Source organism: Pelmatolapia mariae, linkage group LG9 (genome assembly GCF_036321145.2).
Source record: "Pelmatolapia mariae isolate MD_Pm_ZW linkage group LG9, Pm_UMD_F_2, whole genome shotgun sequence".
NCBI classification, from domain to species: Eukaryota; Metazoa; Chordata; class Actinopteri; order Cichliformes; family Cichlidae; genus Pelmatolapia; species Pelmatolapia mariae.
In genome coordinates, this window is record NC_086235.1 from 7,975,789 (window position 1) to 7,992,187 (window position 16,399).

The window sequence follows — 16,399 nt, forward strand, 5'->3', positions numbered from 1 at the left end:
TATATGTGTGTGTGTGTGTTTGAGTGTGCCTGCTGGAGGTAGATTTGGTTACCATGGTGGCTTTGTGGGTGGACTGGCTGTTTATGATTATGTGATAAGAAAGAGAGAGATCAAGTGAAAGCTGGATGTTAAGGAAAAGGACGGCAGAGCAGAGTCCAGCAAATAGAAAGATTCTGTGTTATTCAGAGCCAACGGTCTCTGCTCTGCTGTGCATCTAGATTTTGCAGCAGCCAGTCGACAGGAGAAAAGGTTCTACATCCTCTTAATTATTTTTTAAGACTTTTTCTTAATTTAAGAGATGTAATTACAATTTCCCATCCAGGCACCCCTTTTCCATCAGCTCATAGTTCCTGATATATTGTTAAAGGTGCAGATTATCGAGCTGAATGACCTAAGAGGAACCACCTGAGTCACTCATTTCTGGTCATACTGAATAAAATATTAAGTTCATCTTGTAAAATTTGGTAATTTCAAGTGTAAGAAAGGAGGATTATCCAGGATAGCCTCATTGGCTAATCATTCACAATCATAAGTATTCGACACCGAAATTGGGATGACAAAAAAATTTGGCTGGAGGCTTTCGTGATGTTACCTGTCTAACAGGTGACATCTAGGGCGCCACATCTATTCTTTGTACTGCTTATGCGTAACCACAGCATACAATTAGTGGTGAGCTCAGTGTTAGCTTTTTGGCCATCGCTATTTTTTTGGTTTTGGTTTATTTGACCAAATTTAGACCAAAGAATGATCAGAATCAGCTTTATTGACTTTATTGAATGATAAGTTATCAGATAACACTAACTAATGCAGTCAGAAAACTGCACTGATTGGGTGCATGGTCTGCTAATCGGTGCTAGCCCTGACAGCACCCTCACTGCCATTGCTGTGACATTGGCATGACAGAGAAGCGTAGTCAGTAAATCACTCTCCATCCAGCACAGCGCCACAAGGCATTACTGATGTAGCTTATGTGCTGTGTGGGTGGTGTTAGTGCGTAGCAGACACATGTGTTTGTTTGCTCATTTCTATCCCGGTTAGTGTTGCTTCGTCCATGCGATCCACTAGGACCACTTTAAGGCGATATTGCTTACCTCTGCTTCTCCAACTTCCTTTCTTTCTCTGACCACGCCCAGGATTTACTCGGTAGCTTGGAGATCGTTTGGGGTGTGTGAGTAGTGTAGTTGGTTAGTGTAGTGGCAACACTTCCATGTTTGGAACGATAGATCGGGTTTGAATCCTGACCAGCCCCTGCGTCTGGTAGTTGTCCCCATGCTAGCATTAGATGTGTATTTTAGGGTTTTATTTACTCCTATGATGAGTAATTTTGGATTTTGGACTGTAAACGTCTGGTTTTCTTCTGTGATTAAAAAAACAAAAGATAATTCTTGGTTTTGGAGCACTGATCAAGCCAAACAAGCAACACAAACACACAAGATATTCTTTAGGAAATTGTGACTACTACTCGTTGTTTTATGGTTTTATTAAATCAAGTATTAATTGAGACTGCTGGGAGTTTTTTTTTTTTTTTGTGATTGACATGATTATATTGTCGCAGAAAAAGTTGGTGGTAAAACATACAAGGATGGAAACTGTCCTTCAAGATACATCTGGGCAGAAATGTGGAATGATGTGTTCTCTGCAGACAACATCACAGGTTTATGGTGAACTTGGTAAAATAAGTTTTCATGGTGTCTCTCTCACTTGCTCTCTGGCAGTGTTTTGTTTTGTTTTTTTGCCAAACCTTTTAACTGCGCGTTCGCAGCGGGCGTAAAAACTCCAATCTGCAGTCAGCCGCTATCGATCCTCTCTCAGCTGTGTGCCATTAAAACAGGCGAGCGTCGAGGAGCGGGGAAGAGAGGGAGCGGCGAGACGGAGGAAAGTAATTAGGCTGCCAATACAGGCCGCTGCGACTCACACACACACACCTCACACAAACACACACCTCACAGACTCGAACATATGCACTCACCCTGGCAGGTATCATTAGCCCACTTCTCACATCTGATGCTCCAAATCCAAGATGGCCGTTTCAGGCCTTCTCCAGGAGAACCGTTGCTAGGCAACTCCCTCCCTGCTCTGCTGCGCTGCAAGTGGAAGATGGCGTCTCCCTATGGACCGCTCGTGTGTGTGAATTAGAGAGAGAAGAAACCAGGAACAAACAGAGAAAACACCTCAGTCAGGTGTAACACAAACACACACACACACACACACACACACACACACACACACAAACACACACATGTGTGTATTTATATCCTTGTGGGGACATCTCATTGACACAATGCTTTCCCTAGCCGCTTACCCTAACCCTAACCATCAAAAATGAATGCCTAACCCTGACCCTGACCCTAAACCTAACCATAACCTAATTGTAACCCTGACACTAAAACCACATTTTGAGTCTCAAAAATGCCTTCAAACTCGTGGGGACCGGGATTTTGGTCCCCACGAGGGCTGATTGTCCCCACAAGTATAGTAAACTACCAATTTTTGGTCCCCATGAAGATGTTAATACCCGTCCACACACACACACACACACACACACACACACACACACACACACACACACACACCTATCTATCTATCTATCTATCTATCTATCTATCTATCTATCTATCAGTTTTCCAGCCACATTTCTCAAACACCTCCACCTCACAGTGCCACAGCTCTACAATAGTTCTCTGGTTTTTTCATGATTTTTTAAAATTAGTTTGTGTGTTTATTAGAGAGTTAATTGGGTTTAATTTCAATTATGATTTCTTGCAGTGCACAGGAGAGGTGAAGAAAAGAGTGTAGGCAGGGTGGAGATGAGCGCCAGTGGTGATTTGACTCAACAAGAGTAAAAGGGAAGGTTTGCAAAATGGTAGTGAGACATGCAATGAAGTAATGCCATTAGAACAGGCGAGTGCCAATAAAAAGACAGGAGGCTGAGCTGGAAGTGACAGAGTTGGCGATGCTGAGATTTTGGCTGGGAGTGAGCAGAATGGACAGGGTTAGAAATGAGAATGTCAGAGGAAGAGTGCAGGTTTAAGTTAGAGAGGCTGGATGAGCTGGCATGGACATGTGCAGAGGAGGTTCATGGATGTAGTGAAGGAGGATATGCAGAGGGTCGGTGTGACAGAGGAGGAGTGAAAAATAATTTCATTTATGGCTTTTTCCACTTTTGATTTTTGCACTTCTCATAAAAGCCCAAATTCAAGCCAAGCTAATGGAAAGAGAGCCTTCAGATATTTCCTAGATGAAGGTGATTGCCATGCTATGGAAGGATGGTAATCATCTGCACAGTATCATTTCAGTCAGTTTTATGGGTCTCAGTAGCTTCCAGTGTCCAGTTTTTAGTCCGTTTTGATTAACTGCAATGTTTTAGTTATCTGTAATAACCCTAGCTCATTGTCATTCAAGCCATATGTGATGCAGCTCATTTTGGAAGCATCCATGGACAGTTTAAATCGCAGAATAGGCAACTCATTGGGTTTTTAAAGCCTCAACGTTATCAGCCTGGTTGTCTCATTTGATTCTTTTTAGAGCCAGATTTGACCATATTTGTGTTAGAGGTCTCCTTGTCAACTAATTTACTGTTTTGTTTAAACGACTGAAAAAATAAGACTAGTTGAATACTCTAAAAGTTAGAAAAAATCTTAAAAATATTGAATAGAATTAATGTAGTTAAACACTGACCATACAAATATTGTGTGTGTATTTAAGAGCTATATGAAACTGTTAGTCACATTAATTTATAATAAAGTCCTATTTAAATGTTACTGAAATATAACATGCAATTGAAACGAATGGTCTTGCAGGCTAGAAACTTCTTGGATTGTCTGTATGTTACAGCAATCTGTATTATTTATTTCCATTAAAAATAGCACCGTAAAGCCTTTTGTAGACTAAATGCTCTGTTTCTGAAAATCTCCTGGTGCGATTTGAAGCTACAGGATGATAGAAAAATGCATGTGTTGTCGATCCGGTATATTTGCACGGTCACTCTGAACATCCTAATGAAGTCCATACGATGGAAATATATCACTGACCCTTTATAGGGGAGAATTTTGACCATCGAGAGCCACTTACTTACACTCACACATTTCACTGCAGTTAACAGTATTTTCTGGCTTGTATGAGAGGGTCTGACTGCACCAATACTGGACATGCAAACAGCGTCCCGTTTGGCAGCCTGCCTTAAAACCATCTTGGCTGCTGTCATGATGTTTGCAGGGTTGTTTTTTAAGAAATGGATAAAGCTGTTGGAAATGGATTAGCAGCCAGCGTGAGCTCACTGGACCTGATTTGTGGTCCTTCAGAGACTTTCTTGGAAATATATTGTTTAGGCAGCACACCATAATAAGTTTCTCTCTCTAGGAAGTGATTTTTATGGAAACTGGATTCACTACACTTCCACTGTTTGTTTGTAGCCATAAGTTGTTTGTATTCATAGACGCACAATCACATCTGTGCCCTGAAGTCACGCACTCCAGCAAAAAAAAAAAAATCTGTGTGCAAACAGCTGAGCTCATCTTTTGGTAAATTGAGTAGCAGTCTCCACTCAGGTGTGATAAATTCACTTTTTACAGAAACAGCAGCTTGAAATAAAGCAGAAGACTGCAGATAAAACTAGTGAAGCAAGATTTCTTCTCTCCTGGCAGGTCTACGATTTTCACTTTTTACAACAGAAAGATGTTGGACTCTTTGGTATCACATAGATCTGACAGTGTAGATGTGTTTGTGCTCAGATAAACAGGAAGCCTGGTGATATACTACATTTTTCTAGCTGTCAGAAAGCCCAACAAAAAGACCAAAAATCAGCAGTGATTTATCGTCTGTGTATCCAAAACCCGAGCGCTCCATTGTTGGTCTGAAAACACATCAGCGAGCCACAGCGGTGCGCAGGGGGACATTTCCTTTCACTCCCATAAACACAGTGTAGTTCACTTTCACTGTTTGGACCATCCTGGTGCTCCACATGCACTCTGTCCTCTAAATGTTTATGAAAGCTTTGCTTAAAAAACAAAGCCGGGATGTTTTATGGATGTCTTGGTGTGTTTGAGCTATAAATGTTATTGTATTATTGTATTTCTGGTTCTTTTATTAATTGCTTTATTCTTCTGGTGTTGCTGTATTTACTGGGTTTCGATAGTTTTGTATTTCTCAGGGTGGTTTTATTTTCCTTTGGGTTCCTCCCTCTGTCCTCTCTCTCTGCTGGTGCGTCTGCTTGTTCCCTTCATGTTATTATGAAGTCTTCTTGTTTCAGTGTTTTTGTCTTTGTGTTATTGTGTCCCCTTTTGTCCATGCTGACTGGTGTTTTGTGCTTTCTCTGGTTCTTTTTGTTGTTCATGCACTTCAAGCTCTGGAGTCTTTTTCATTTGGATATTTTCATTCCCAGTTTGGACTTCCTGCTGTCCTGCTTCCACTGAGGGAAGTCTGAGAGTAGAGCCACTGGACTGCTTGCAAAGTGTGAACATTTCAGAGAAGGATGCCACTTTACTATTATTAATACTACTTCTCTATATTTCTGCTAAGAAGAACTCAAGACATTTAAGATAAAGAGCCAAAAAGGACGTTTTTGAGTTACGACTTGGTAACAACAGTCGTTTGATAGAAAGTGGAATAACATGAGACACATTGTTGGAATGTTTTCACAAATAGCTTTTACTTCTATAAACTTTAAGAAAGGAGTTTTTGATTGATTTTCCTGCCCCGGCCCGCTGTAGATCAGATGGGACTAAAAGTTGCCCGTGGACTAAAAAGTGGTTGAAATGTTGAATTTAGGCTCTCGCTTAGTCATCTTCTCTTGAGCTAAACGGAAGTTTAAGTGAGTTTGAACTTCTAGGGAAAGCTAAGAGCCGTGGCTCTAAAGACAAGTATGTTTGATGTGAACTTGATAGCAAAATAATCTTATTAAAATAATCATTATATGCCTTATATATATATATCTTTTTTTATATTTGATTTAACTTTACTCCTAGCTGAGTTCATCTCTTTACTGTTCTCAGTCACTCATTTTTTTATGCTCTTGGCTCTCTTGATGTCATAGAGAGGGGAGATGGAGATGAGCAGAATCGATGCTTAAACAAAAAATAACCTGAATGTTGTATAAAAATCTTTTATATAGAGACAGAAATGTTTCATCATTGGTTGATTTGGATGTTTTTCATGACATTTGATGACTTTAAAGGCGTCTGCTGCGGTGTAATACTTTCACTTGTCTCAGAGCGACTGATATTGTAGCCTCCCGGCGTCCTTTTGTCTTTGGATTTGATTTGTCTCCCGTCTCCGTGGCAATCAAACAACAATCAATAATTAGCGAACTGGTGTGAGCCAGTTTAACAGCATTTAATTGGGACAAACAAGGAAGTATTAGCGCATATTAGCCCTGCAGCGAGGACCGTGGGGTGCTGTGATTGATCAGCGGCCGTGTTGGTTTTGCTGGGGGCGGGGGGTCGCCTAGGCAGCAACGACCTCCCTTAGGGACTGTAATGAGTTTCTCCATCGCTGCCTCTCCACGCTGACCTCTGCCTGTCCGTCCATTACTCTCTGCTGCTGTCACTAATCCACACTAATACTCATACTCGGTCTTAAAATCATCATGTAGTCACATAACAGGAGTACTGATGGTGTCATTTCACTTGTCATGTAGTTTATATGAAGTGATATGTTACCTACAGCTATACTATATGTTTTTCCTCTGGCAGTCAGCTATTCATGTATGTGTGATTGATCTGTGCACAGTTGATCGTGCTCAGTTTTCGACAGAAATCCGTGAATTTTCTACTATTTCTGAGTCTTTTATAAAGAAGAAGCTACATTTATTTGAACTGAATTACTAATACCTCAGATGACTCTCATGGTGGGAATGCAGCGTTAGCTGAAGGGTTCTTCTTGTTGCTGCGGGATTCTTCAAAGGTGACTGTGATATAAAAGGAGCTTGAAGGAAAAGATCAAACCCTGCCTGTTGACGGTCACTGTGTATACAAAGACTGTTGGGTGAGGTGCTTCCTGAGTCAGATGTGATTCAATGAGCAGCTTCTTCTAGTTGCTTTCTTTGGCCTTGGGTGATGTTTTGGACATGTAGTGTACAAATGATAGCACTAAGTGTATTTACTCGTGTTCCCTGCTGGACAGGAGTCCAAAAGCCAAGATGAAATTTCCTTCCCCAGTCATCCATCACGGGTCTCTCCAGCTTTGTTTCTGGTCTTTCAGGTTTTCATTTGGGACCCTTTATCTCCAGAAATATAAAAGTGACACCCAAGAAAGAGGCTCCTCCTGCTTTGGTGCTTAAACCCGACATGAATGTCAAGCACTGATGTTCTGATGTCAGAAAGCGAACAAGACCTTGGTGTGCTGCAGAACAAAACAAAGAATTGTGCCACAAAACATTACAATAATGATCAGATTATCATACGACCTTGAAAGCTTCTGTATGCATTGGGGGAAAAAACATCATGTAGCATTTGACTGTTGAACTGCACAGTCTGTGCAGTGCATAACATTATTCCTGTTCTCATATTCATCATTTCCATTATTCATTATTCATTTCATGTTGTTTTATTTATGTTTATGTTCTTGATTAACAGTCGGACAGAAGCATTAAAAGACTGTGAGAGACAGAGGAGGCTGGGTGACATGAGACCAATGAGGCTGCACCATCTTATTTAAAGTGGACCTGTTATGCGTTTCCTTACTTTCTGTGCTGTAGGTATGCTGTCACAGTGGTAGAGGTTTTAAACATGGCTGAAATACTACTGCCTATTAAATACTGAGGTCAGTGCATGTACAGGTAATCCCAATAAAGCACCATCTCAGGAGTTTTGGTAACACTTTATCATAACTGTCATTAATAAACAGTAAATTGTTAAATAGCTATTTGAAGTTTAGTATATAGCTATTGGAGTGTTAACAAACAATTAGATTATCCTGTAATTACTATTATTTTATAATAACTGGTGTTATTAATGTGTCATAAAAAGTTGCTGGCACCTCAGACACAAGGACAAGGTTTGTGTAAATGTTGGCCTCTTTGCTCATGTGGTCACAACAGTGAGACAGATCATTCCTCACACAGCTTCAAATTCCACCTGTGTCCGACTTCCCGTCTACTCCTGTGAAAAACAGACCTGATGCCATTTAAACAGAGAGCCATTCCTGGGATCCTCTCCTTGCCTTGAGAGGATGTGATCAACTCTCATGCAGCCACGCCCAGTGTATTCTCAGGGCTATGGCTTTGTGAAACAGACTGTAATAGGTTGTAATTGTATCTAGCATGGCCACAATGCCAATGTTTCTTTATTCGCTCCAAGCCCAACATGAACAGCTCCGATCAAAGCAGACACACTTCAACGCATGTGTAACGACACACATATTGCTCTTTACTGTCATAACTTCCAATCCACAGTCTTGTCTAACAGCCTGACAGCTAGCATAAATGAATATAAAGCAGTGAAAACAAAACCATGATCTCCAGGAAACAGTCTTGTTATTTATCCAGCTGCTAAACTACCTACTCACTTGTTCAACTGAAAAGAATTCATTATATATGCATTATCCAGTATGAATTATTTAAAAAGTTTTATAAATATCAGATACAACTTTACAATAATGGAAATTCCATGTGAGGATTAATAAACTATCAGATTTCTAGTTATTCACAACTGTTACAATAAAGTGTTACCACCATTATGATGTCAGCTAGGGGTGGGCGATATAAACGATATATGATAGAAACGATATAGATTTGGCCAACGATAGAGATTTTGACTATATCGCTCTATCGCGATAGCGCATGTTGATGATGTCATCAAGCTGCGCCTGTTTTGGTAGAAAGTATCACAGCGGCTACAACCATTATCATCAGTAAATTATGTTCTCCTGACTGAAGTTTGGCCCGTGTATAGCATCCTGCTATGCGATTGCATGTGTCCCTAACCACCAGAATCCCTCACGTTAACTTTTATTGAGTGGAAAAAAAGTTGGCGTTCATCCTCCAGCTTCACTGTGCTAATGTTATGCTAACATAGCTGTGTCGCTAGCAATCGCGTAGCACAACATTATATACCAGGTAGTCTAACTTCGGTAACCCTGCAAACGCCACTGCTGTTTAGTTTTCTGTCTTCATTTATGTTGGAAGTGGTAGCAGAGCTGTACGTTTTAATTAGTTTCAAAAATCTCTCAGTCAGAACATGGTATGAAATGTTTAGGTATAAACTAGCGAGCTAACTTCCTGTTAACTTCTAACTCCGTTAAATTTAATAAATTCTGTTTTCACGGATGCATGGATGTTAAACTTAATTGTTACACCCGATAAAGCAGCAACGCTGATGATTTAATTAAAGATGAAAGAATTTAGACTGTTTTTAACTCTCAGTGTTCGTTTGACTTTGGGACCTGAGGGGGACGGAGTTTTGGACCCAGATTACTCCTTACTACAGCAGCCGTAATGCTCTGACAATCCATCAAGCAGTCCATCAGCAGGCTTACCAAAGTTGTACTAAAACATTTTTTAACAGATTTCTACACGCCAAAATCGGTTCAAGGTCAGTAAGCACAACCAGAATTCATACATAAGGCACACTCTAGATTTTTGAGAAAATTAAAGGATTTTAAGTGTGCCTTATAGTGTGGAAAATATGTTATACAGAAGAAAAGAATATATCGTGATATATATCGTTATCGCACATGCTTCAAATTATATCGCGATATGAATTTTAGGCCATATCGCCCAGCCCTAATGTCAGCAAAAGCAGATTTCCTTGCATGGTCATGTTAGGCACACAGCTCGAGCACAGAAGCCCCACCCACCTACTTTTCAAAATGTCTCTTTACGAGGGGCAGCCAATCAGAAGACAACTGTATCAACAGGAGGGGAGCAGCTTTTTTCATACACTGAAGAGGGCTGCAATAAGGCCCAGTACTGTGAATCATGCAAAGCTACTTTAGGAGAGTCCAGGATTTAAAACAAAGAGTGGGAAATCAGCATAATAGGTCCTCTTTAAAGAAAAACAAAAACAGTATAAGCCACTGAAGCGTGTTTGATGGACACAATTTCTGGGGGAAAAAAAAGATGAAGGGAAACACCCACGCACCCTCCGCTGGCTCTCTCATTCTTTATCTATCTCTATCTGTTCGCAGGGGACATCACTCAGAAGGGTTATGAGAAGAAGAGGTCCAAGCTGATCAGGGCATATGTTCCACATGCTGGAGGTAATTTAGCAACCTCTGACTCCCCCACACACTCCCCACGCCGCGAAAATATTCCCATACCGCTAGTAGAGAATCGATCCGGTATCATGACAAATACAGTGGCAATGATACTGTACTCGACTCTATCGATTCAGTCTTCAGCCGTCGCCATTAGTGAATGTAGGTTAGGACTCCCTAGAGCTCAGCTTGGGCCTGCTCCTCTTTATCTGAACGTGCTGTAGTCGCTGTCTTCAAACACACACACACACACACACACACACACACACACCCTACAGGCTCTCCTGCAGCTAAAACACACACACACATATGTGTCACCCAATCTGGTTTATCCTTATCGTATATCGGATGATTTAGCAATAACGGCTCACTGGATACTGAGGGATGTTCTATCAGAGAGCAGAGAAGCAACTGCCACAGTTTTCGAATTATTTCTTTTTTTTTGTTTACCTTCTTTTTCTTTATCAATTCTTTCATTTTAAGATGCCAGAAAAATCTAATTTTTCTGCTGAGTCAGATCATCTCCATGTTTATTTTTCTTTGTTGGCCCTCCTATCTTTTGCTTTTGTCAAATGTATTTGTGCACATGTGTGTATGTCTGTGTCTCTATATATATGTATGCATCTGTCGCTGCTTGTCTGCTTGCCTCTGTAGGTATGGAGGGGCCAATGTCTCACCGGGCCCCCCTCGGCCCTCCCTCTGCGGCCCGTTTCCACCGACGGAGAACCTCCGGCACCAGAGATGAGCGCTACAGATCAGGTACGGAAACTACAGCTGCATAAACACCACAAGCAGATCACTGAGACTTCTTATATAGTGTCCATATTCACCTCTTCTTCATTTTCTCTCATATTTCCTCTTCCAGCAGTGGATTCTCATATTAAACATGGTGAAAGCTTCAGATATAATGAAATCAGCGTATGTACAAGTAATCCCTGTGAGCCAAGTTCAGTATTCTTAGTATAAGATGAAGAAGGATTGTGCAGTTTGCAAAGCTACTATAGCAGAGTCCAAGAATAAAAATACAGAGCTGGTAATGAACAGAATACATTCCACTTTAAATGCATTAAGAAAAAATGAATTCATAAAGCAGTGTAACCACGTTACTGCACATACTTGGCATTCAGTACTTATGATTAGAAAAACAGAAGTATATCAGATCACGCTGCTGGCACTATGGTAGTTAAAATGAACTTGTTGCTCTTTACTGTGAATTGAAGGATGATTACAGTCTGGCTTTATTCATGAGTAAACTGTAATTTTCAGTTAATACATTACAGGGACTTGCAGTATAATGAAAATGGATGGGACTTCAGCGGGTTTGTTTGTTGGAAAAGACATAGATGACGGCCGATGGAGGGGACAGTGCAAGATTTCAGCAAAGTGCCATCCTTCTTTTTGTTTTCCACTTGCATTGTTTAGGAAAACTTTCTCCCTCCTCCTTTGCATGAATGAGCCTGTTTACCTGTCTCTCTCTCTCTCTCTCAGACGTCCACACTGAGGCGGTGCAGGCTGTGTTGGCGCGACACGTTGAGAGGAAGGTGGCGGTACCCATGCCCTCCAAGAGACGCTCGCTGGTGGTGCAGACCTCCATGGATGCATACACGCCTCCAGGTGACGACACGCAGACTGAGACACACACTTGTATTTGTCCTCCATGTATTTTTCTGATTGAGATGTGATAAAATGAGACAACATATACTTGTGACGGTGGATTAAAACATTAAAACTGCAAGCTATAACAAAATACGTCAATAAAGTAGAAATAAAATATGACAAACTAGAAAAAACCCCAAAGTAAAATATAATAAGGGAGCTCAGTAATTTAACTTATAAACAGAATGCGTGAAAGTGGCTGTGTAAAGTTACACGACTTAACAATATTGAACTAAGAATAGCTCAGTGGTTCAGTTTATCAGGTCATGTGATCTTCTGATGTGCACTTTTGAGCAGGAGATTAGAAGCAGCCAAGCGTTGGATTGTTTTTTCATGTCTTTAAAATAGTGTTTAGCTTAAAGAAAAAAGTACCCAGAAGGTGCACACACTCATACACACACTCATACACACACATGCTGTGGTTATCTCCACTGAAATGGGTTGCACTAAGCCGAAAATTTGACCCCGGAGAGGCAGGCCCGAGCCCAGACGGGATTATGTTGTAATGCCGTGTCTCTGCTTTCTCAGACGTTTTCCATTCTGACAGAAACACACTCATCTCTCCAAAAAACTGCAAACATGCACATTTCCTGAGGCGCTGATGGTTTTACAGTGAAAACAAACCACAGACAGATGTAACGCTGCACGCAGTCAGCTACTGTAAATGCGATCTGCCATCAGAAAAAGGAAAAACACTGATTAGTAGCTGACTATTCTGCGTATTCGCAACTGCAAAAAACGTGGACGAAGGGGGAAAGTCGGAGCTGACCTTTACCTCAAATATGAGCTCATTAGATTGAACATAATTGGAGTTGACGGTATAATTTTGCTGCTGATTGGATTTTAATGGAGGAAATGTAATAACTTTGTTCACTGCCAATTTGCTTTTTAACCTTTGAGAAAATTCTTAAGCGATCCCGACATTCCCCCAAAGGCTCGTCTTACTCATGAGCCTCAGTGGTCGACATGGGACACTTACTTGCCTCCTGTTATAGGAAAGTCAGAGCGGAAACTGAATCCGCATGTTATGTTTGCTGCTCCTCCGTGTTCACACGATGAACTCGTTTAAAGAAGTAAATTCAGCCTTTTTCCTAAAGTGCAGCCCAAAGCCAGTTTTACCTAAATTGGTTCTTGTGGTTGTTACTACCTTAGCTGACTAATTATTGACATTTTCAGCTCTAGAGCCTGTTGTGTCGCCCAAAGCTCATCAAACTTCAGTGGTGAACAGAATTAATCATGGTCTCCAGGCTTTTTCTGAACCATTGTAATACTGACTGGAGACAATTGTCTTAAAAACACTCAATTCAGATCTGTTTCTTATTACCAGGCTCAGATGTGGATCAGTAGTCGTGGATTAAATGCCACGCTGGGTATAAATGAAGCGATGTGGGGTGGCACAGGAGTGGGACCTCAAACAAGGGAGGCGAGCAAGCCCACAGGAAATCAGAATGTTTGATCAGAAATAAATCCAGCGTAGAAAATTGTCGTAAAACACGATTTTCAGGCGCATGTGCAGCCACACGGGTTAGGTGAAAAATAATATGCATCAAGAGATTTGTATGCTTCTAGTTTTTCTTTTGCATAAATGATAGATATGATATTCAGATATGATATGATAGATATATTTTATTTATCCAAAAAGTCGTAAAATTAATATGCAAAAACAGCCAAAGCATGACAAACAACCCATCTCAAAATGATCTTAATGTGACCCAAAAAGGAGCTTGGTGAAATGGAAAAAATGTGCAGGGCTCATTGTATCAAGACCTAAATATAAATACAGTAAGAAGACAAAGTGCCTGCTGGTTCAGTAAATGTTGTATGAGGTGGTTTGGGGTATCCATTTATTAACCGTAGTCTTTCTTCACAAGCGCAGTTATGTGGATTATCTCTGTGTTAGCTGAATTAACTGAATTCAAACTGAATGATGAAAAAAAAAAATCCCTTGGCGAGTAATATAGACACATTCCACAGCTGCAGTTCAATAATCAGGCCAGAAAAACATGACTTCACAGGAAAACATCCAGGATTACATCACTTCCGAATAACAAAAACAGTGCAATTGCTCTACTTTTTTTTCTTAGCGCTTAGGTTAACACCCCGCGCTCACTGTGTTCCCTCTGGGTCTCGATTAGCTCTGAGCTCACCGTTGTCCAAACACTATACATTCCCCATGATTATCGCTGGAACCTACTTCTTGATTCATTCTCAATCATCCAGGAAAGTAAATCTCCAAAAGTTGATTCTGTTCATCTGGACGTAGCGTTTTGTGGTCTCAGAGACTGAGACTGAAGAAGTCACTTGGATGAGTGACGAAACGTTTCTCCCACAAAACGCTACGTCCAGATGAACAGAATCAACTTTTGGAGGCTGGAACCTACTGTTTGTATTTCCCCCTCTTCGTTCTGAAGCCCCGTTAACTCCTCCGTAACTCTTACACATCTCGTAGTGTCATCAGCTAGTGTCATGAAGAATGTAATATCAAGAAAAACCACAAACAGACATGCAAAACATGACTCGATTAGACATGCAAAACTAAAAAGGTAGCAATTTCACCTTTGCATAAAACACATTGAGCAAAAACAACTTTATTACGTTATTTCTTTACATTTAGCAGCACAAAATTGATGTAACACAACCTGTCCACTTTGGTCAGAGCTATTTCAAATCCAATAAACAAATGACTCAACCAGTTTCTTGCTAAGAAGAAATTTAATACCATTCTCATTCAAGCACTTAGTTGGGGCACGGTTAGCTTAGCGTGAAGACTACAAGTAACAGTAAGACAATAAGAAAGTGAGCCTCTAGTTCACTAAATAAGATGTTTTATCTGATTATTTCTGTAGAAAAACAAAGAACCAAAAAGGATTAGAGCTGGGACATTAACACAAACTTCTATCTTTTTCTCTTGAGCTAATCTAGCAAACAAATGGCTCTGGCGTCGTAGCAGTGTTTATCATTTCATTTAACTGGAATAAGCTAGTCTCCCAAACTGCTGAATTGTTTATTAATGTTGTTTCAAGGTTTATATTGTGTTAGCACTCATTTCAGTACCTGCTTATGTATTAATGTTACTTTTATGCTGTGAAAGTTCTGTTATTAACATATAATAGCGGCTACTGACCCTCACTAGGCCTGTCCCCCCTGTGCTCAGACTCCTCGTCGGGCTCAGAGGAGGAGGCGGGGCCAGGTGACGACATGTCGGGCATGGAGCACTGGATGAGCCGCCCTTCCCAGCTAGGCCCCGCCCACCTAGGCTCCACTTCCTCCTCCTCCTCGTCCACGCAGAGCGGAGGCAGCGGTAATGCCGGACGGCTAGCCGACTCGCTGGCGCACATGCACATCTCACACCTGGCGCACACGCACCTGGCGCACCTGGGCCAGTCGCACCACCAGCAGAGCCACCTGTCACAGTCGCACCACGGTAAGACTTCAGTCCTCTCGTGCATTTTTTCTAATACAGCTGCAGCATTTTGAATTTTCACTGTCTTTTAAAGGTGGTTCCTAAAATGAGGAAATTCATATCATTTTTATTATAGTCTAACCCAGTGATTAGGGTGAAAACAAGGTAAAAGAGGTCACTAGAGTCAGTTTTCATTTTCTGACACAACTAAGGGTGTAACAAGAAAGACTAGAATTTCGTTGGCTTTGCAGTACCGTTATGGCCCACGAGGAGTGCAGTCCAAGAGTGTTTGCAGTAATTCACAGTATTTGACTGTGATACAGCTGTTTATTGCTCCTCCAGGTATCGGCCACCTGTCTCTGAAGAGGAAGGGAGCTCTTAGTATAGCAGAGAACGGCGGCTCTCTGCGACGGTCCTGTGAGTTTGGCTCCGACATGCTGTGGCCTCCGCCGCTGGAGTCAGAGGGTAGGTTTCACCTTTTTCAGAGTCTCTGAAGACTGCAGAATGCCTTAGTGAGTATAAACAATCAAAATAATGCAGCCTTTAATCACCATTCTGAGGTATAAGTCATGATAGGTGGTAACCCCAACCTTGAGTTTGGAGAAAGGCAGAATGTGTGATGTGAACAGTTTAAAATTACGCAGAATGACTTGGGGGAACTGTTTAAGTAAAGGTTAGGGTTACATTTAGAGTTGTGGTCCCCACGGATGGCCGAATAGACCTCAGCAGGTTAAGAGAAGAAATGTCAACTATTCCCAAAACGGTATGTGAACATTAAATTGTTTTCTTATCAATTTCTGTGTTTAAAACCTTTCAAAATGGACTAAATCACTCCACAAAATGTGGAAGAAGACTACGAGATATTGACTCAAGTCGAATTGATGCTGAGCTGCAATTTTGTGAGTGAGTCAATGCAACCTCTCTTTAGAAAATAGGTTTGGCTGAAAAGAAATATATAAAGTTAAACAGCTGCATATCTTGAAAAAGACTGCACACATGTGCTGGTAAAATGCTGCCCCCTGGTGGTAAAAGGTTTAGTTCAATTCTGTACAGGATAGCTACAAAGTGCCTCTTTAATATGACCAAAAACGTCTGTTGTTATTGATGTTTGGAGAAGAAGTTTTCCATTGAAAGCTTTACACTTGTGTA

General features: G+C 41.0%; 1 protein-coding gene across 3 annotated transcripts in view; it reads left to right on the top strand.

Moving 5' to 3' along the window:
- Positions 1 to 16,399, top strand: part of LOC134634031 (disco-interacting protein 2 homolog C-like) — a 74,533-nt gene that overhangs the window by 12,477 nt on the left and 45,657 nt on the right. The window contains exons 2-6 of one of the 3 annotated variants that reach the window (XM_063483054.2): positions 10,123 to 10,194; positions 10,846 to 10,950; positions 11,680 to 11,805; positions 14,981 to 15,271; positions 15,593 to 15,715. In XM_063483054.2, coding sequence (XP_063339124.1) covers positions 10,123 to 10,194; positions 10,846 to 10,950; positions 11,680 to 11,805; positions 14,981 to 15,271; positions 15,593 to 15,715 — 717 coding nt within the window. The remainder of the gene's footprint in view (positions 1 to 10,122; positions 10,195 to 10,845; positions 10,951 to 11,679; positions 11,806 to 14,980; positions 15,272 to 15,592; positions 15,716 to 16,399) is intronic. The other 2 variants (XM_063483055.2, XM_063483056.2) reach the window with 2 other exon arrangements.